General features: G+C 38.3%; 1 protein-coding gene across 2 annotated transcripts; it reads right to left on the bottom strand.

The window, feature by feature from the left end:
* Positions 1-231: 231 nt before the first annotated feature.
* LOC107870453 (uncharacterized protein At2g02148) lies at positions 232-20094 on the bottom strand. 2 transcript variants are annotated; one of them, XM_016716987.2, is made up of 8 exons: positions 19552-20094; positions 18109-18232; positions 17669-18010; positions 16922-17084; positions 14349-14469; positions 14190-14255; positions 845-1090; positions 232-505 (listed from the first exon to the last, which is right to left on the bottom strand). In XM_016716987.2, the coding sequence occupies exons 1-8, from the start codon at positions 19735-19737 to the stop codon at positions 404-406; spliced, it is 1350 nt and encodes a 449-aa protein (XP_016572473.1). In that variant the 5' UTR covers positions 19738-20094; the 3' UTR covers positions 232-403. The 2 variants fall into 2 exon arrangements, with proteins under 2 accessions (XP_016572473.1, XP_016572471.1); XM_016716985.2 differs by having other exon boundaries at positions 19546-20017.
* Positions 20095-20465: the final 371 nt, after the last annotated feature.

Below are 20465 nucleotides of genomic sequence, written 5' to 3'. Positions count from 1 at the left end.
TCTTCTTTTTTTTTTTTTTTAGGAAGAGGCTCTCATCTTCTTAAAAAAGAATAAGAATGCATTACAAGCAATTACTATTTATATATATACTAATTTCAAATTTTCATCTCCTCAAACATATAGAAAACATCTCTATCCACATTGTTTTTAGGAGGAGGAAGAGGAGTGGGGGTCTGGTGCAGGAATGTGGGAGACGTTTGAATCTTAATGGTCTTAAATCAAAGATGTGTATAGTACAAAAAGAAACATTTCTGATCTTAAATTAAAGATTAAAGATGTGTATAATACAAAAAGAAACACTCTTTCTGGTACGGACCAAAAATAAAAAAGTAAAACACGTAATTCGGAAGTACATATTTACACGTAATGTACAGTTTACATTGGGAGACTAGATGAGTTTACATCATATCCCTAACCTCTTAGTACCACATTCTGAGCAGAACTTTGAAGTCTCTCTCAAGTAGGGAGTACCACATTCATCACAGAACTTTGCAGGACTTGCAGGCTGCATTATCAATATCGTCAATTAGGCCGCGAAGTCATCATTTTTAGAAATTAATAGAGCTAATAAATGAATGATAAAAAAGAGCCCTCTTCCGATGAAAATTAGAGTTATAAAGACCACAAATCACAGTAACAGTCTGGAAATATAGAATGTATGCTTAGTCAGTGAGGATTCCCCTTAAGCCAACAACATAATGCATTTGTGTAGCCAATTAGATTAGATTTCAAAAGCACATGAACCGATACTTCGTAAGAATATTAGACGCGTGAACTCAGTATATGACGCGGGGGAGGGGGGTTGACCTTGAATCTTGGAAAGCAACATATAAAGATGTCTCACCATTATATGCATGCGCCCTCCTACATGGCCTAATTGTTGTAAGCAAGCCATATGTGGAGGAATGGTTGGCGACTGCTGAGTATGAGAAATTTCGGACAAATGAGATTGTGGGCCACATTGTTGATTGTGCGAGAAATGACTGATATGTTGACTTTGGTTGATATGGTGGCTCTGCTGAAGGGGATGAAATTGAGCCTGATGGGCCAGAGGTTGCATATGCTGCTTTGACGTAGTCTGTTGACTTTCCTGTCACAGAAATATAGTTGAACAAAATGAATATGAATCAACAAATACAGGTATTTAAACATATGCATTGCCGTAAAGAAAAATCAAAGCATCCCGAGAAACATCTCATGCAGCATTAAGCTACACCGGGAAAAAAAAACACCGGTTAGTAGGCACTGATATTCTGTGTAGTATCAAGTCCCTCTAACTACTGCAAAAGCATTCCCAAGTTCCGACGAGAAAAGTTTGAAGCCTATTTATCCACTGGGGAGAAACTTCTCCAAGTCCTCTATAAACAACAACATACCCAGTGTATTCCCACCTAGTGGGATCTGGGGAGGGTAGAGTGTACGCAGACATGCCACTACCTCAGGTGAAGTAGAGAGAGGTTGTTTCCGATAGACCCCCGGCTTAGGACCAATAACAGTATAGCAGACACAAAACATAAATGCATATAAACTTGTACATGCAAAATAAACTAACGCCGCTAGCCACAAGATAATACTAATAAAAACTATATATCCGAAACCATAAACAACACTCCACCCACGAACAAGAAACTTCAGAAACAAATAAAGAACGTCCCCCTACTGTTACCGACGCATCCCCACCCCTACCCCTCTACCCTAATCCGCAACCTCCACACCTTCCTATCAAGGGTCATGTCCTCCGTAAGCTGTAACAACTCCATATCATGTCTAATCACCTCCCTCCAATATTTCTTCGACCTACCTCTACCCCGCTTAAAATCATCCATAGCTAGTGTCTCACACCTCCGCACTGGAGCATTAGAACCCTTCCTCATCACGTGCCCGAACCAACGTAACCTCACTTCTCCTATCTTGTCCTCCACCGAAGTCCCCCCACCTTCTTCCGAATGATCTCATTCCTCACCTTATCTTTCCTGGTATAACCTCACATCCATCATAACATCCTCATCTCCACCACCTTTAACTTTTGGACGCGGAAGTTCTTAACTGGCCAGCACTCTGCTTCAGACAACATAGCTGGTCGGACTATCACTTTGTAGAACTTACCTTTAAGCTTCGAGGGCACCTTCATATCACATAAAACTCCCGAAGCGAGCCTCCATTTCAACCACCCTGCCCAATACGATGCATGACATCCTCATTAATCTCCCCATTGCCTTGAATCATAGACCCCAGATACTTGAAACTCTCCCTTTTCTGAATGGCTCGAGAGTCCAGCTTCACAGCCACATCAGCCTCCTGCGACACATGCTAAACTTACACTCCAAGTACTCCGTCATGATCCTGCTCAAATGAAATCCTTTAGACTCCAAGGTTTGTCTCCAAATCTCCAACCCTAAACCCAAGTCCTTTGTAAACCTTAACAAAAAATTGGCTTCAATATTGAGTCTAATCCGTTTGGACCTAGCCGGACAAGCTTGATAGACCTTCAACCTGTTAGATCTAAGATACCTAGACATGTTTGACCGTAGGAACAACAACTGCTAATTCTATACAGTTTCTAGGAATAGGATGTTAAACTATTCGGGTTAAGGATGCTTAGAAACAGTACTAAGTTTCTTGATGAATTATTTGTTTATTTTTTATCAACAGCTTGCTAGCAATTCAGAGCAGAACATAAGCAAAAGAGAAAGCGGCTAACATTTCATGCGGAGGCGGATCCAGACTCTCTGGGTGCCAAGTAAACTTATCGATTAAATTAACTAGATTATTCGTCTTTTCGGTCTATAGAACAATTGACAAATTAATCAACAAAAACTGAACAGTAATAAAATGACAATTATGCATTACATATACGACAAATTCATACTCCATATTTGACTAAGATAATAAAGTGGACAAAGCTTAAACTTTCAATAATATTACTAATAACATAACATCCATAATTCATTACAATTGTCCCCGACGAGTTTTCATATTCTAAAAACGTTCAACGATGACATCATTGCTTACATTTACAAATACATCACAATCACACTATGTAACATACAAAACAATTATTTAAATATCGCTCACCAATATATTTCGCACTTCATTTTTTATGTGTTTCATGGATGAGAATGCTCTCTCCACAGTGGTCGTAGCAACAGGTAAAATCAGAACCAACTTCACAAGTAATTAAGTCTCCACAAGATTTGTCTCAGTTAATGCCTTTGCCAAATCACGAATTCCTTGCAAGTTGGAGAACTTGAAATTACCACCTCGCATATGAATTATGGAAATATCGAGTTGGTAACTCAAATCTCAAAGCTTTCCATCATCAAAATCATTTGAATAACACTTGGTTAAAGTCATGATTCTACCTTTGTCAAAGTTAATGAAAGAATTGACAGGATTCAAGCTAGAAGCAAATCACTACTCACTACATCAAAATGATCATTAAGCTCTTGAAGTTGCACATCAATAACAACATAAAAGATTTCAACACACAAGTGCGAATAACAAACATCTAAACACTTACGCTCTGACTTTTCAAGAAAATAAGACTAATTTAATTTGGGAATCAAGATACCATGTGAATCACAAAATGAAGAAACATCACCAAACAAAGATTCCCACCCTTTGAGATGTTAAGAAACTCCATGACATTAACACTATCTTTGATCTTTTTTGTAAAGTCTTGCTCAACTTATTTGACATGGCCAACACTTTCTGCATCAAGATAAATTTGGATGTTTTACCCTTTATAAAAAGATATTCCGCTTGATTTCTATCACTTGAGGTAGAACCTTCCATTTCAATCACTCCAAGCACATGAACAATAGATGAGAAAATAACAAGAAAGTTATCTAATGTTTTGAAATGTGATGCCCAATAAGTATCTCCTGGTCTTTGAAGCACGCGCTCTTGATGTAATCCTTGTCCAGTATGAACTTCACCAAACTCAAGTAAATTTTCAGCTTGATGATGACGAAGTAAATCTCTAAGCTTAACGAAGTAAATCTCTAAGCTTAAAAGATCCTCCAACAACATTCAGCACATTAGTAATATGATCAAAAAAAGTGTTCAACTTTCAAATGTTTTTTAGCAATGGCTATAAGTGTTAGTTGCAATTGATGTGCAAAACAATGAATATAAGATACCGAAGGACTATCTTTCATAATCAAAGTTTTGAGACCATTTATCTCTCCCTTCATATTATAAGCTCCATCATAACCTTGTCCACGTATTTTAGATGGACTTAGTAAGTAATCAGAAAGTAAAGAATAAATTTCTTTCTTCAATGAGCATGCCGATATATCACTAACATGGACAAGACCGATAAATCGTTCTACTACTTCACCATTCTTATCAACATACCTCAAAACAAGATCCATTTGTTCTTTGTGGGAGATGTCTTTGGATTCAGCAACTAGTATACCAAAGTAATCTCCATTCAAGTCCTCAAATATAACTTTCAATATTTCTTTCGCACAAGTATTGATAATATCCTTTTGGATCCCAAGACAAGTCAAAGTATCATTTTGTGGAGATTTTTCTAATATCACTTTCCCCACATTCGGGTCTCCATGCAACCGTAAAAATCCTAAAAGTAGCTTTGGTTAGTTGAAGATTCACTTTCATCATGACCTCGAAAAGGCAATCCATGATGCAAAAGAAGTCTTGCCACATCAATTGAAGCTTCCAAACGGATTCGGTACTCACTTTTTGACTTTTGCGAATACTTGTCAAGAACAACTTGAATTGATTAACAATGATTTGATAAATCTAGCATCTTATTGTAACATTTGTTGTGAACAATATTAACTTCACCGACATATAAACGAAATTTTTCAAGAGCCCTATCCTCTAAAACCCTTTGTGGCATAAAAATCAGCCGTAGTTTCATGAACAAATTCACTTTTGAATAAATAACAACAAAGACAATATGCGACATCTTTCTCCACACTATACTCCAACCAACTACAATGTGAACCTTTGAACCAACTTAAAACATTCCACCTCCTATTTCACTTGGAGGATATGGTTTCATGATAGGTTGACAAGACCCTTTTTCAATATAATATTTCCTCACTTCATCTCGTATCCAAGGAACATAATCAGAACTTGATCTTCTTTTTCCTGGATCGACTTTAAGTGAAACCAAATCAAGATCATGACGAGAACGATTGTCATTGATATTTTTAGAACTTGAACAACAAAATTAGAACAGCTTCTCAATCCTAAACTAAGATAATTTGGAATTTGAGTTTCTAGGTTCAAGAAAGAGAACCAAAAAAAAAATTCAAATTAACTTACAGGCATGTGGGTGTTGAGATAGCAACTAGCAAGTTAGTTTGCAACGAATGGACAGAAGCAGAGAGCGGTGAGGCTAAGGCCGCCAGCCTTTGCCAGCGATGACAAAGAATCCGGCGGAAGGTGGCAAGATGGCAGCAACGAATTCCCAGAAAGCAGAGCTACAAAGGTCGATGATTTGGGAATTGGGAGGGATAGGCTTTTTTTAAAATTGAGAGAATAAATTATACATTTTTTAACAACTTAAAAAATAAAGAAAGTCAAAATAATAATTAATTATATATATGAAGTAACATATTACATATATAAAATATAACTAAAACTTATTATGCTCTTGACTAAAATGAACTTTTAAAAAAGATAAGTTGTGCCAACTAAGGTCGAACTCGTGACCTTTGGGCCATAAAAGTGGCGCTTTACCACTTGCACTAGATGGTGCTTTGGTATTGTGGGTGGCATGCAGGGGTGGATCTATTAAGGGTGGTGAGGGTGCCACGCACCCACAAACTTCGACGGAAGGTCTCTCTCTCTCTATATATATACGAATATAGTCAAATAATAAACATGTCACCCACAATACTAAACTACCATCTGCTGCGAGTGGCAGAGCGTCACATTTGCTCCCCAAAGGTCGTGGGTTCGACCTCTGCTAGCAGCAGGCTTTTTCCCCCCTTATTTTTAGTCATGAAACAGATTACGAATTTCACTTTACAAGGTGGATGGCTCTCACCTAACGTTCTCTCTCACCCAACGTTTCTCTCTTACCTAACGTTCACTGACCTGCAATGGTCACTGACCTCCCTCCAACAGTCGACGCCGGCGACGGCGTAGCTACGCCGGCAACAGGTAAGGGCTTTCCCTCCCGCACCTCTCTCTCCCTAGATCTCCCCACCCCCGTCTCTACCCCCTTCTCTCTCTTTTCCCCTCTGTCCCCCCCCTAAACACTGCTTTCGCCGGCGGACTTAGGGTTCCCACCGGCTCGACTTCGACGACGGGTAAGAGTGGCAGCTTTGGTTAAGAACAAGTTGGTACGAAGGCAAGCCGACACCAGTTTCCGAAAAGTTCCAGAGGACACTCCGTCGGCATTCCAGCGACGCACCAACGGGCTTGTTCCGGCGACTCATTTCCGGCAACCAAACCAGCAACCCATAGGAGTATTCCGGAGTGACCAGGTTCAAACGTTTCTCTTATTCGCGATTTGGGTTTATATTTTCTGAAAACTTTCTTGTCCATCCTCTACTTATCCTACAGTTGTATTATATCTTGTTATCCGTCTCTAAATTCTTAAATCTAAATTCTTAAATCTTTCTTATTAGTGGTATATTTCTTCTTGTTAATTTTTGGTTATCGAATTTTTGGACTCTAGTAAATTGGTTGTACAGTTCATTATTCCTTGTTTTGTTTCCCTGTTTCTGGCGTGTTTTGATAATTTGTTGTTCTTATGGTTTGCGTTAGAAGACATTCAATTGTTGTACTTGTAAGAAGTTAGAGGTAGAAGCATTTAGGAATAGATTTCGTGATCAATTTCTACTCGTCAGTTGCCTACAATTTTTGTAGAGTTTTGTGTTGTTTTTCCAATTTGATTTTTGGCTTCTACTCGGTAGTGGTGACTACTGCACATTGAGCCCTAATTTTAGATTTTTGGTTCCCTTCTTGCTATCTTAGTGGTGCCGCTTTGCTTATTGGTGGATTATTATTGTTGTGTTGTCTAGCTGCTGGGCCGGATTGTATACTTTGTGTGTGCCTTCTCTTATTGTTTCCGTACTGTTGCCGTGTTCGTGTGTTGGTCGGTTTAGGGGCTTTGTGTTTGGTTTTTGAGTAGTGGCAGGAGATGTTGATAGTGGATTAGGGTCATGTTCGAGTGGGTTAGGGGCGAGGGCTGTTTTGGGAAGGGGTGAAGAGGGAGGGAAGGGGTGGGTGTGGGGTATAGGTCGAGCGTTAAGACTGGGGCGGTGAGGGATGTTAGAGATAGGCGAGAGAAGAGAGAAGATAGGTTGAGGGTAGGTTCTTGGAACATTAGGACCCTTCAGGGCAAGTCCGTAGAGTTGGTAAAGATTCTTAAGAAGAGGAGGATTAATATTGCTTGTGTTTTGGAGACTAGGTGGGTAGGTTCTAAGGCTATGGATGTGGATGGGGGTATAAGCTGTGGTACTCAGGGAGTGAGGGGCGTCGGAATGGTGTGGGCATCTTAGTGGATGAGGAGCTTAGAGGACAGGTGGTGGAGGTTAAGAGGGTCAGTGATAGGTTGATGAAGATTAAGTTGGTTATTAAGGGTTTTACGCTGCATGTATGTAGTGTTTATGCGTCGCAGGTGGGCTTGGAAGAGGAGGTGAAAGCGAAATTTTGGGAGGTTTTGGACGAGGTGGTGAGAAGCGTGCCTAGCTCGAACAAGATTATCATAGCAAGGGACTTCAATGGGCACATTGGGGTCTTACCGGGAGGCTATGATGATGTGCATGGAGGTTTTGGTTTCGGTGATAGAAATGGTGAGGGGGCTGCTCTGTTGGATTTTGCGAGGGCCTTTGGGCTGGTGGTAGTAAATTCGAGCTTTCCGAAGAAGGATCACCTGATTACCTTTCGAAGTGTGATAGCCAAGACTCAGATTGACTTTCTGCTGCATAAGAAGGGGGATAGGGTGTTATGTAAGGACTGTAAAGTCATTCCGAGTAAGCATCTTTCAACCCAGCACATGTTTCTAATGATGGACTTGTCTATCAAGAAGAGCAAGAAGAGAAAGGGCGGGGAGGGTCAGCCTAGAATTAAGTGGGGTGGCCTGACGCCAGTTAGTGCTCTGGAGATGGGGGAAAAGATGGCAGGAATGGGGGTGTAGGAGTGCAGGGGGGATGTGGATGTTATGTGGGATAGGGTTGCCAGCTGCATCATGGAGACTGCTAGAGAAATGTTGGGTGTTTCGAGGGGCCAGGCAGATCGTCATAAGGGGGACTGATGGCGGAATGAAGAAGTGGAGAAGAAAGTGGAGATTAAGAAGAAGGCGTATGTTAAGTTGATTGAGAGTAAAGATGAAAAGGAGAAGCGGGCAAATAGGGAGGTTTACAATGTAGCAAGGAAGGAGGCTAAGTTAGCAGTTATGGCTGCTAAGTCAGCCGCTTTCGAGAGCTTGTATGCGGGGTTAGAGGAGAAAAGCGGGGAAAAGAGGTTGTATAGGCTTGCTAAAGCTAAGGAGCGGAAGGGTCATGACCTCGATCAAGTGAGGTGCATTAAGGGGGAGGATGGTGGTATTTTGGTGGAGGATGTGCACATTAAGAAGAGATGGAAGGAGTACTTTCATAGACTTTTGAACGAGGAGGGGAATAGAGGCATTGAGTTAGGGGAGCTAAAGCACTCGGAGGAGAGCCGTGTTTTCAGTTTCTGTAGGCGTTTTAGGGTTGAGGAGGTCAAAGAGGCTATTCGTAGGATGTGGAGGGGTAGGGCGACGGAGCCTGATGAGATTTCGGTGGATTTTTGGAAGTATGTTGGTGGGGCAGGTTTAAGGTGGTTGACTGATTTATTTAATGGCATTTTCAAGAATGCGAGAATGCCTGAGGCTTGGAGGTGGAGTACGATGATTCCGTTATATAAAAACAAGAGTGACATTCAGCGTTGCAGCAACTATAGGGGTATTAAGCTGTAAAGTCACACTATGAAGATTTGGGAGAGAGTGGTTGAGCGGAGATTGAGGAGGGTCGTGTCCGTTTCGGAGAATCAGTTTGGTTTGGATTTATGCATGGTCGCTCGACGACAGAGGCAATCTACCTAGTAAGGAGATTGGTGGAGCAGTATAGAGAAAGAAAGAGGGATTTACACATGGTGTTCATCGATCTAGAAAAGGCGTATGATAAAGTCTCGAGGGAGGTCCTTTGGAGATGCTTGGAGGTGAGAGGGGTCCCGATGGCGTACATCAGAGCTATTAAGGACATATACGATGGAGGGAAGACCCGAGTGAGGACGGCAAGAGGAGACTCAGAGCAATTTCCGATCGAGACAGGGTTACATCAGGGATCGACTCTTAGTCCGTTCCTTTTTGCGTTGGTGATGGACGTGTTGACGCGAAGTATCCAAGGCGAGGTGCCTTGATGTATGTTATTTACGGATGATGTAGTGTTGATTGATGAAACGCCGGGGGATGACAAATTGGAGGTTTGGAGGAAAATCCTTGAGTCTAAGGAGTTTAGGTTGAGTAGGTCCAAAACGGAGTATTTGGAATGTAAGTTTAGTGACTCGAGGCAGGAGGATGAAGTGGTGGTGAGGTTGGACTCCCAGGATGTGTGTAAGAGGGATAGTTTTAAGTACCTTGGGTCATGATCCAGGGGGATGGTGAGGTTGATGAGGATGTTTCTAACCGTATTGGAGCAGGTTGGATGAAGTGGAGGCTCGCCTCGGGAATGTTGTGTAATAAGAAGGTGCCCCTTAAGCTTAAAGGCAAATTCTATAGAGTGGCAGTTCGTCCGGGCATGTTGTATGGAGCGGAGTGTTGCCAGTTAAGCACGTTCACATCCAAAAATTGAAGGATGCGAAAATGAGAATGTTGTGTTGGATGTGTGGGCTTACTAAAGGGAACAGAGTTAGGAATGAAATTATTCGGGATAAGGTGGGAGTGGCTTCGGTGGAGGACAAGATCCGGGAAGGAAAGCTGAGATGATTTGGGCATGTGATGAGGAGGGATGCGGATTCCCCGGTTCAGAGGTGTGAGAGGCTAGCGTTGGATGGCTTCAGGAGGAGAAGACGTAGGCCGAAGAAATACTGGAGGGAGGTGATTAGACATGACATGGAGCAGCTTCAGCTTACTGAGGACATGACCCTAGATAGGAAGGCGTGGAGGTCGAGGATTAGGGTAGAAGGCTAGTGTTAGTGTGTGGGTTGTAGCTAGCAGTCAGGAGAATTCTTTGTAGCCGGATTTAGTAATCATAGGTCAGTGTACATGGGTGTCTTTGGGATGTAAGTGTGTGTCACTACTAGGTGGGTGTCCTATTTTCTATTGGTTAGTTCCTATTTTTCTTATTCTGTGTTGCTCTTATTTCCCATATTTCATATTCCTGTGATTTTATTCTATTATTTCCTATTCTTTATTTTGGTTATGTCATCCATCCCCTTGTTTATTATCCTTATCTTGAACCGGGGGTCTATCAGAAACAGCCTCTCTACTTCTTCGGAGGTAGCGGTATGGACTGCGTACATCTTACCCTCCCCAGACCCCACGCTGTGAGAATACACTGGGTTTGTTGTTGTATTTTTAGTCATGAAACAATTAAATATGTGCCTGCAGTGAACCCACGTGGTAGCCTTGTGTCTTGTGATGAAAGTTGAATCAGTTCATCCTTTCATCCTAATTTTTCTTTTTCTAAACTATGAAACATCGTTTTCTTTGCCAAAAGAATAAATACATACTTGATACTACCACCTAATATTTTCATCAATTATCAAATTTACTACTGGATTTTTCTTCTAATTTCAAATATTACTAGTTAATATTTGTTTTAAAAAGTGTGTAATTTTATTCTCATCAAATTAAAAAAAAAAAACTATACCTCCCAAATCTCAATTCCCAAATCGATCATTGCTCCTAACGACTACACCTCTGCTTTTCTAGTCCTTGCCGCTGCTGCCGTCAGATTTTTGTCATCGCCGGCAAAGGTCGCGGCCTCAACCTCATCAGCCACCTCTCACCACATCCATTGCTAACTTGCTATCTCAACATCAACCGATTGCCTACTGCGCTTTGTAAGTTACTTTTAAAGATTTTTTTTGTTCTCTTTCTTGAACCTAGAAACTCAAATTTTGAATTATCTTGATTTAGGATTGAGAAAGTATTCTAATTTTGTGAATTGAGATGGAGAACTTTTTCAAGAAGGTTAATTATTCTCAATCAAGTTCTAGTAATGCTAATGCAAATCGTTCTTGTTTTATAACTCATCTCGATTGGGTTCACTTAAAGCCGATCCAGGAGAAAGAAGACCAATTTCTAATTATGATTCTCGAATACAAGATAAAGTGAGGAAATATTATATTGAGAAACGGCCTTGTCAACCTATCTTAAAACCAATCCTTCAAGTGAAATCAGAGGTAGAATGCGCCAATTTGTTTCAAGTTGGTTCAAAGGTTCACATTCTAGTTGGTTGGAGTATAGTGTGGAGAAAGATGCCGCATATTGTCTTTGTTGATATTTATTCAAAAATAAATTTGTTCATGAATCTACGACTAATTTTTATGCAACGAAGGGTTTTAGGGGTTGGAATAGGGCTCTTGAAAGATCTCGTTTACATGTAGGTAAAGTTAATAGTGTTCACAACAAATGTTACAATAAGATGCTAGATTTGTCAAATCATCGTCAATCAATTCAAGTTATTCTTGACAAACATTCTCAAAAGTCAAAAAGTGAGCACCGAATCCGTTTGGAAGCTTCAATTGATGTGGCGAGAATTCTTTTGCATCATGGATTGCCTTTTCGAGGTCATGACGAAAGTGAATCTTCAACTAATCAAGGCTACTTATTAGGATTTTTGCAGGGGCATGGAGACAAACATCCGAATGTGAAAAAAGTGATAAGAAAAAGCTCCACAAAATGATACTTTAACTTGTCCTATGATCCAAAAGGATATTGTCAATGCTTGTGCAAAAGAAACATCGAAAGTTATAATTGGGGACTTGAATAGAGATTACTTTGGTATATTAGTTGATGAATCCAAAGACATCTCACACAAAGAACAAATGACTCTTGTTTTGAGGTATGTTGATAAGAACAGTGAAGTAGTAAGAACATCGGCATGCTAATTAAAGAAAGAAATTTATTCTTTGCTTTCCGATCACTCACACAGTCCATCCAAAATACGTGGACAAGGTTATGACAGAGCTAGTAATATGAAGGGAAAGACAAATAGTCCCAAAACTTTAATTATGAAAGATAGTCCTTCGACATATTATACTCATTGTTTTGCACATCAATTGCAACTAACACTTAGCTATTGCTAAAAAACATTTAGAAGTTGAAGACTTTTTTGATAATGTTACTAATGTGTTGAATGTTGTTAGATGATCTTTTAAGCATAGCGATTTACTTCGTCATCACCAAGTTGAAAATTTGAAACAATAACTTAAATCAAGTGAAGCTCATACAGGACAAGGATTACATCAAGAACGTGGGCTTCAAAGACCAGGTGATACTTGTTGGGGGATCATATTTCAAAACATTAAATAACTTTCTTATTATTTTCTCATCTATTGTTCTTGTGCTTGGAGTGATTAAAATTGAAGGTTCTACCCTCAAGTTATAGAAATCAAGCAGAATATCTTTTGACAAATGTTAAAACATTTAAATTTATTTTTATGCTTTACTTGATGTTGAAAGTGTTGGTCATGTCAAATGAGTTGAGCAAGATTTAAAAAAAAAAAAAAAAATCAAGATATTGTTAATGTTGTGGAGTTTCTTAATATCTCAAAGAAAAGATTTGCAAGATATGAGAGAAAATGTGTGGGAATCTTTGTTGGGTGATTTTTCTTCATTGTGTGATTCCGTGATATCTTGATTCCCAAATTAAATGAGCCTTATTTTCCTGAAAGTCAAACAGTAAGTGTTTGGATGTTTGTTATTTGCACCACTTGCGTGTTGAAATCTTTTGTGTTGTCATTGATATGCAACTTCAAAAGCTTAATGATCGTTTTGATATAACGAGAGAGATTTGCTTCTTGCGATAGGCAACTTGAATCCTATCAATTCTTTCTCCAACTTTGATAAAGGCAGAATCATGACTTTAGCAAACTGTTATCCAAGTGAGTTTGATGATGGAAAGCTTCGAGATTTGAGTTACCAACTCAATACTTTCATAATTCATATGCGAGGTGGTGATTCCAAGTTCTCCAACTTGCAAGGAATTCGTGATTTGGCAAAGACATTAGTTGAGGCAAATCTTGTGGAGACTTATTCACTTATTTATTTACTTGTGAAGTTGACTCTAATTTTACCTGTTGCTACGACAATTGTAGAGAGAGCATTCTCGTCCATGAAGCATATAAAAAATGAAGTGCGAAATAGTATTGGTGATCAATATTTAAATGATTGTTTAGTATGTTACATAAAGCATGATCGGAAACAGCCTTTCTACTTCTTCAGAGGTAGAGGTATGGACTGCGTACATCTTACCCCCCCAGACCCCACTAGGTGGGAATACACTGGGTTTGTTGTTGTTGCTGTTGTTGTTACATAAAGCATGATGTATTTGCAAATGTAAATAATGATGTCATCGGTGATCGTTTTCAGAATATGAAAACTCGTCGTGGACAATTGTAATGAATTTTGGATGTTATGATATTAGTAATATGATTGAAAGTTTAAGCTTGTCATTTTATTATTGTTCTTTTTTTTATTGATTGATTTGTCAATTGTCCTATAGACTGCAAAGATGAATAATTTGGTTGATTTAATCGATAAGTTTACTTGGCAACCGGAGAGTCCGGATTCTGAATCCGCCTCCGGTGGCATGTTTATTATTTGAGTACACCGGTACATATATACCTATATAGAGAGAGTTTCCGTAGAAGTTTGCGGGTGGTGTGGCACCCTCACGGGCCTTAATAGATCCGCCCCTGGTTTGATCCATGAATTGCCAAAAGTAACTCACTACTAATACTTAGCACGGAATGTCTAAGTAAATCTCCTGGTCCAATAACTGATTGAACGGGTTGAGTTATGAATTTCCAAGAGTATTAGTGGCGCACAGATAATGTAATGCTTCTTAGATGACTATCAAATTTCTTGTTGCTATTTCTAGTAGAGTCCTCTTTGTTCTTTCTTCTTAACTATCGTCTTATATATAGCATACAGTTCTTTGCATGTTCTTTATCACACAATAAGGAACAATGTACAAATTAAACTAAGCAAGTGGAAGAGAGAATAGCCTTACTTCACTAACAGAGCGGTAGCTTTGACCTGCAGACAATGAAGATGCATTTTCCGTGCTGGTGAATGCCTGACAGACATGAGCAGAAAAAAATTATAATTTTCTAAACAACAGAAGACGAAAAAGGTTACATATGATGACAACAAGATCAGCAAAACTTACTGACAAACCAGTGATGTTGGAAATTGAGTTTGACGCACGTCTATACTTGTGTCTTGGAGCATAGAATTTATAGTCTCTAGGGGATATAGCGACTTCGTTTCGGCCTGTCATTCTTCTGAACCTAAATTAATAGGAGTATGGATCAATTTGAATGCTGATATTTCATGAACTGAAACATCGACTGCACCATTTTGCTTTGTTTTATGAGAAAATGTAATTTATTTGAAGTGAATAAAGAATACACAGTAGTAGGATAAAGTGTACTTGAAATAAAGTCTGGTTAAAGATGATTAACTTCTAGATTCTGTCTTTATTCTCGTATTGTCTTCAAGGTTCACTTGCATATTCGTTGCAGTAAGGGATCGGTAACAAAGTCAACTGCAGTTAGTTAAATTTGAAAAAAAAAAAAAAAAAAACTGCTAGGTACAAACATCACAGTACTTAAAGCTAATTGGACCTTTGGACAAAAAAGTTGAGTCGGTTCAAATAGCATATGCTTTTACTATCGTGAGGTGCATTAACTGAAGGAAACAAGATAAGACATTAAACCATGCAATCATGGAAAGATCAAAAGACAAAAAGTTAAACCACTACTTCTGCAGCTTGTGGGTGGATTATGAAATTTCAAATCTTTAACAATCTCATATTGTGCCATGTTAAAATTATAAAAGGATAATACTGTTGTAAAAGCAGCACTAGGTGCTACGATCAATAAAATACTTTATGCCTTCTCTAACAAGGGAAAAAAAGAAAAACAGAATGTATAGAAGGAGAAAAAAGCTATAGTTAATAAATAAAGAAAGTAGATATTAAGGCACTATCTCATCTTTGTGGAATGAAGAGTTCTACAGACGAGACTAAATAGGATACACCACGAGAAGAAAACCAAGGATAACAATAGCGCGAAAGGTACAATATGCCTCCAACTTTGAATTTCATCTGCGATCTAATCTGGATCAAGGTGATGTAGTCCTATCAAACCTAGTCTCTCACTGATCAAGGGAAATTACGTCACATAACACTGTGCACGACAATTACATTCAACTTTAGTCCTCTAGTGAAGCTTCACAGTTATAGAAACTGAAAAGAAAATTGTACAGAATGAACTTCTGAATCTACAAATGCCTGCACTTGAGCTGAAATAATGGACTTCGAATTCGAATATGCCAAACAAGAGAAGTACAAATTAAACCAAAGAAGGAAATTCTCTTCTGACACAGTCAAAATTCACTCTCTGCACAAGCAGACAGCAGTAGATCTTTTGCTACTTCTCCAGAATAAAATTACCATATATCTGATACAACCTGGAAATCCTCTAGACAATATGACAATTTTCGTCCACATGGCTTTCAGACATAATTAAGAGCCTGTCCAGAAAGCAACCTTTCAACCGAGTTTGGGTGTGCTACAGAATTTCAGAGCGTTAACATGGGATTGGATATAATTGAGGGAGAACAATTGCACTTCCCAATTCTAGGGGGAGAAATGAGAATTGGTAGTAGTAATTATAGGGTATATTTACAAGGCGATTTCTCATATTTTTCTCCTTCCTTTTTCTCTTTATTTTGCTTTATTTTTCTTAGTTGTGGTATTACATTTACTTATGAGTTTCTACATTTAAAATGTAAAGAACAATACGTGTTTTTAATACCTACCACTTTAGAATTATTTAATACGTATTTTAACCACCTAGAAATAAATAATACTACATCCGTCTCGTTTTATGACAATGTTTAACTCGGCATAGAGTTTAAGGAATCAAAGAAGACTTGTGACATGCAAACCAAATATATCCGAAGTACCAGAAGTATACTTTTCAGCGAGCGGGAGTGAGAGTTCCTTGTGTCTTTTCATTTTAAATGAGTGATGGTGAGGGTTCCAACAAGTCGTCAATTCATTATGGGGAAAATGGGGATGCTGAGATCAAATAGTTTTAGAAAGGCCAAAGGTGTCAGTCTTCTTGGGACTTACTAAAAAAGAAAGTGTGTCACGTAAAACGGGATAGAGGAGTATTATTTAATATACTTAGATGCACATTTGTCATACTCTAAAATTATTTACCTGTTCATCTGGAAAGAAAAGTTAATTTATTTTTTGGAAATCAACTTCAACAACAACAACAAACCCAGTGTATTCCCACCTTGTGGGGTCTGGGGGGGGTAAGATGTACGCAGTCCATACCTCTACCTCTGATGAAGTAGAAAGGCTATTTCCGATAGACCCCCGGCTCAAGGCTTGGAAATCAACTTCAATTTAAAATTTAATAATATCTAACTATGTAATTACACTTGTGAAATCATACATGATGCTAGGAATTATACCATAATTGCCTAATGACAATCAAACAGGTGTAACTACTAAGCTACACAGTGGGTTTCAAACACACAGTAAGTCAGTGTGGAATGTAGATTATCTAGAATTAGATAAGATAAAAGGTAAGAGGACACAAACATATGTAGTATAGAAAAACACATCTATTATCAAGATATAGAGAGGGCCGAAATTCTAAGTAAAATAACAGATTATTTAAAGTAAATCAAACCTCAATGTTTAAGATGGAGAGTTTAACATACCATTCTGCATCATCAATACATAAGCTTGTTGGTTTCTCCACAATGGCTAAACCATTAACCACGACAAATCGGACACGCTTCTCCTCTTGTATCACTAATTCAGGAAACCTTGCCCTTGTTTCAAAAGATGTAGCCAACTCCCGCCTTTTAAACATGCAAGGTCCTGTATATTAATATCAGCAAAGTAAGAGGCTAACCGTGAAAATGAAAGGCCAATAACAGGAACCAGTATCTCTTGTAGTTAAATTGTCGTCAGGAGATAACAATTACAGGAAACAACATTTTCTTTTCTATTCCATCCTTGTGAGGAAATAATGTATGTAACCAACAAAAGAAGCGGAAAACAATGAGTAAATACAAAAATTAAAAGTTGATGGGCTAAACTAGATGCTTCCATTGTTCCAAGATTCCTCACAGTTTCATGTAGAAACATAGAATAAAAAAAACAATCTATTTCTGATCTTTTTTTTCTTTTCTATTCATCTTTTTGCCGTTTTTATCCTCTCCATGTTCACATGGATGAAGGGAAGCAAGATGTAGAAAAGCAACCATGTAAGAATAGACTAGCCTAAAATTTGAAGCTGACACGTACAACAATAAAATCAGTCATCCTCTTACTATGTATGTATATATATATATATTTCAGCAAGACAGCTCAAATGAGAGAAATATGTGATGTATGATAAAAGGCAAAGATAGATGACTTGCAACTGTTGAAGTGAAATTTTGGAACCTTTGATGTCATACCTTTCCTAGGAAATTTTTTTGCAAGCTTTCTGTATAAACCACCAGCTGCTTCAAGGGCGACACCGATGGTTTTTTCACGCATTCCATTCAAAGAAGAGAGTCTTACATTCACTTCATTAACCAGTGTTTCATACATGTTAGCCACGTACATCAACGGCAAAACATATGTAGCATCACCTTCATATTGGATTTCTCTAAACTTCCGCTTGCTCATTTTATCTTGTGATGTTTGAGCAGCGAAGTCTGCCTCTGAATCTACAACATCAACTACATGTGGCCTTATAAAATGATCGACAATAATGTCCAAAAATCTTGTCCTTGCTGTTTCAATTGGTGATATATCTGGTCCATGAAAAATGGCATTAGCAAATTTAAAAATAAAGGTCATCTAGTTGCTTTCATCCATTTAAGATCATATATAAAATTAAATCTCCAGTTACCATCAATGGTAACAATATTGTAGGAACCCGTTGAAGATCCGCTATTTTCAATGCTAGTATGATCATCCTCCACCACCATACCATGAAGTGGTAATGAGTTTCTGAAGGTCTCCTGGAGACAATCCTGAAAAAGCAGTAATGCTATTAGAGTTCATGAATAATTTGCGAACATGTACACTCATTGGTTTAGGCTTTAGAGTCAAAAGGCCAGTTTCTAACATAAAAAACAAAGTTTGTCTAACTAGCAGGGAAGCTTGCTTGCTCCCTAAACAAGCTTCCCAATTTGGCAATTAAACAGAACGCCAATGCCATTAAAAACAAAGAGACGACTTTAAAATCACCCAGAATGAAGTTATCTTGAAAGACCTAAAACATCTAGAATCCATGCGAACTTAAGGAAAACTGGGGTACAATGGAAGAAAAAGATCCATTTACGTGTAAGAATTATTTGGGATTAAGGCTAAAACATGTCAGCATGCTTATTTTAGATCCAATAATCACTAGTAGTACTTTAATCTTGCTACTTATTTGTAAGCCAGTGGAAAATAGACAAAGAACATCCCGTATTAAAGAAGCTATATTATAGAATATCGGATGGAAATGATTCTAAGAGACATGTGCATAGCGAGGATTCATACAGTTGATGATAACTAGCTCAGGGTTGAGGCACAATTGTCATTGTTGTTTGTCAAATTAATAAAGCAAAAAGGTGTGATGGGGTAGAACAAGATATACTGAGCCTCACAAAATAAAAGAATAACAAGCGAGAAGACAATTACTTGTATAGAATTAGACGTAATACAAACATACACTCAAATTTGGCCTCAGCTGACAAGTAAGTTGAGAGTGCACATCTAGACACCTAGACACTTCAACTTGGTTTCAACTAGCAACTAAACACTCCAACTAGTCCTCAGTGTCTCAAGGACACCTGAAGCTGACGTAACACATAACAAATTATTGACATAATATATAAACAGACACTCAATCGTGGCCTCGACTAACCATTAAGCACTTCAACTTTGATAGTGCACATCTATACACCTCAACTTGATCTCAACTGACAATTAAACACTCCAACGCATCCTCACTATTTCCATGCCGATGTGGCACATGATAAATTATTGGCCCAATTCCTAAACAGACACTCAAACTTGGTCTCTGCTAGCAACTAAGCACTTCAACTTTGAGAGTGCACATCCAGGCACCTCAACTAGATCTAAATGACAACTAAACACTCCAATTCGTCACACTAACATTGAACATAAATTTTGGAAGTTTCTAGATAATCATTTTATAAGTTAGAGAATCCAACTAACACAATAAAGACAAGTTGACATGTTTAGACGTGAATACTCAAAGTTTGAGTGTCTATTTATGTATTATTGTATTATGCATAAAATATTTTCAAAAAAATTGAAAAATCAAAAGGCTCACACTCACAACAGCTGTAGATTCATCACCACTACCCATGCTATCATCCGTTACATCACCTCCTCCACGATCAACATCATCACCACCACCACCGCCACCAATACCCTCTGCATTGAGATCATGCAAAGACGTCTCTATATACGAATCCGCCGCCGACCTCATATCATAGTGCTGCACCGGAACCCTAGTTCCCATCTTCAGTGACGTAATTTGCGTGAAATTGAACAGAAAAATACTGAGTGAGTGAGTGCCGGAGGCGGCCGTTTAGGCGGCGGCGCCAGTGCCGGAAAGAGGAGGGATTTGAAGAGGAATTTTGAATTAACGGATATACAAACAAACTCCAAGAGAAAATCGAAGCTGAGACTGGTTTCCGAACCTAATTTTTCGGGTAGCTACCAATATCCAAAAATCAATTCATCCGAAGCTGAGACTGGGTGAGGGGGGTGGGGGGGTTAACTATCAATTCAGAAAATCAATATCAATCTTTTTAATAAGCTAATTTAAACATATTCTTAACTTTGGTGTAAACAAAAAACCAAGTGGATTAAGGATGAATAGTCAAGAAAATTAATATTTTTTTGTTATAAATATATTATCATATACAGTGAATGTTATTTTACCATATATAGTAAATGTATAAATAAAGGTTTTTTTTTTATTATCATAATTAGCCCCTTAAGAATCTCTCAAGAAAAATAAGAACTACTCTCTATTCTTTCTATTCTTCTTCTTTGTTTTATATTTCATAACACATTATCAGCACGAGGCTCTGTCAAATATAGTGAAATTATAAATCTAAAGGTAATTTCAAAGTTAGTAATTCTTTATGTTATTTATCTTTTGATATTAATAATATAATTATTGTTAGATTTGAGGAAAAATAATTGGTTTAGAACCACTAATGCTTTAAATTTGTTCATGAA

The sequence above is a fragment of the Capsicum annuum genome, chromosome 5 (genome assembly GCF_002878395.1).
Source record: "Capsicum annuum cultivar UCD-10X-F1 chromosome 5, UCD10Xv1.1, whole genome shotgun sequence".
Taxonomy (NCBI): domain Eukaryota; kingdom Viridiplantae; phylum Streptophyta; class Magnoliopsida; order Solanales; family Solanaceae; genus Capsicum; species Capsicum annuum.
This window is presented reverse-complemented; position numbering and strand designations above follow the sequence as displayed.

Excerpts from the sequence above, each read along its gene's own strand:
- LOC107870453 (XM_016716985.2), bottom strand. The coding sequence starts at position 19,737 with ATGGGAACTAGGGTTCCGGTGCAGCACTATGATATGAGGTCGGCGGCG. Across the intron at positions 14,256-14,348 it reads CCAACATCACTGGTTTGTCA|GCATTCACCAGCACGGAAAA; the intron begins GTAAGTTTTGCT and ends CATGTCTGTCAG. Across the intron at positions 1,091-14,189 it reads GCTACCGCTCTGTTAGTGAA|GAAAGTCAACAGACTACGTC; the intron begins GTAAGGCTATTC and ends TTTCTGTGACAG.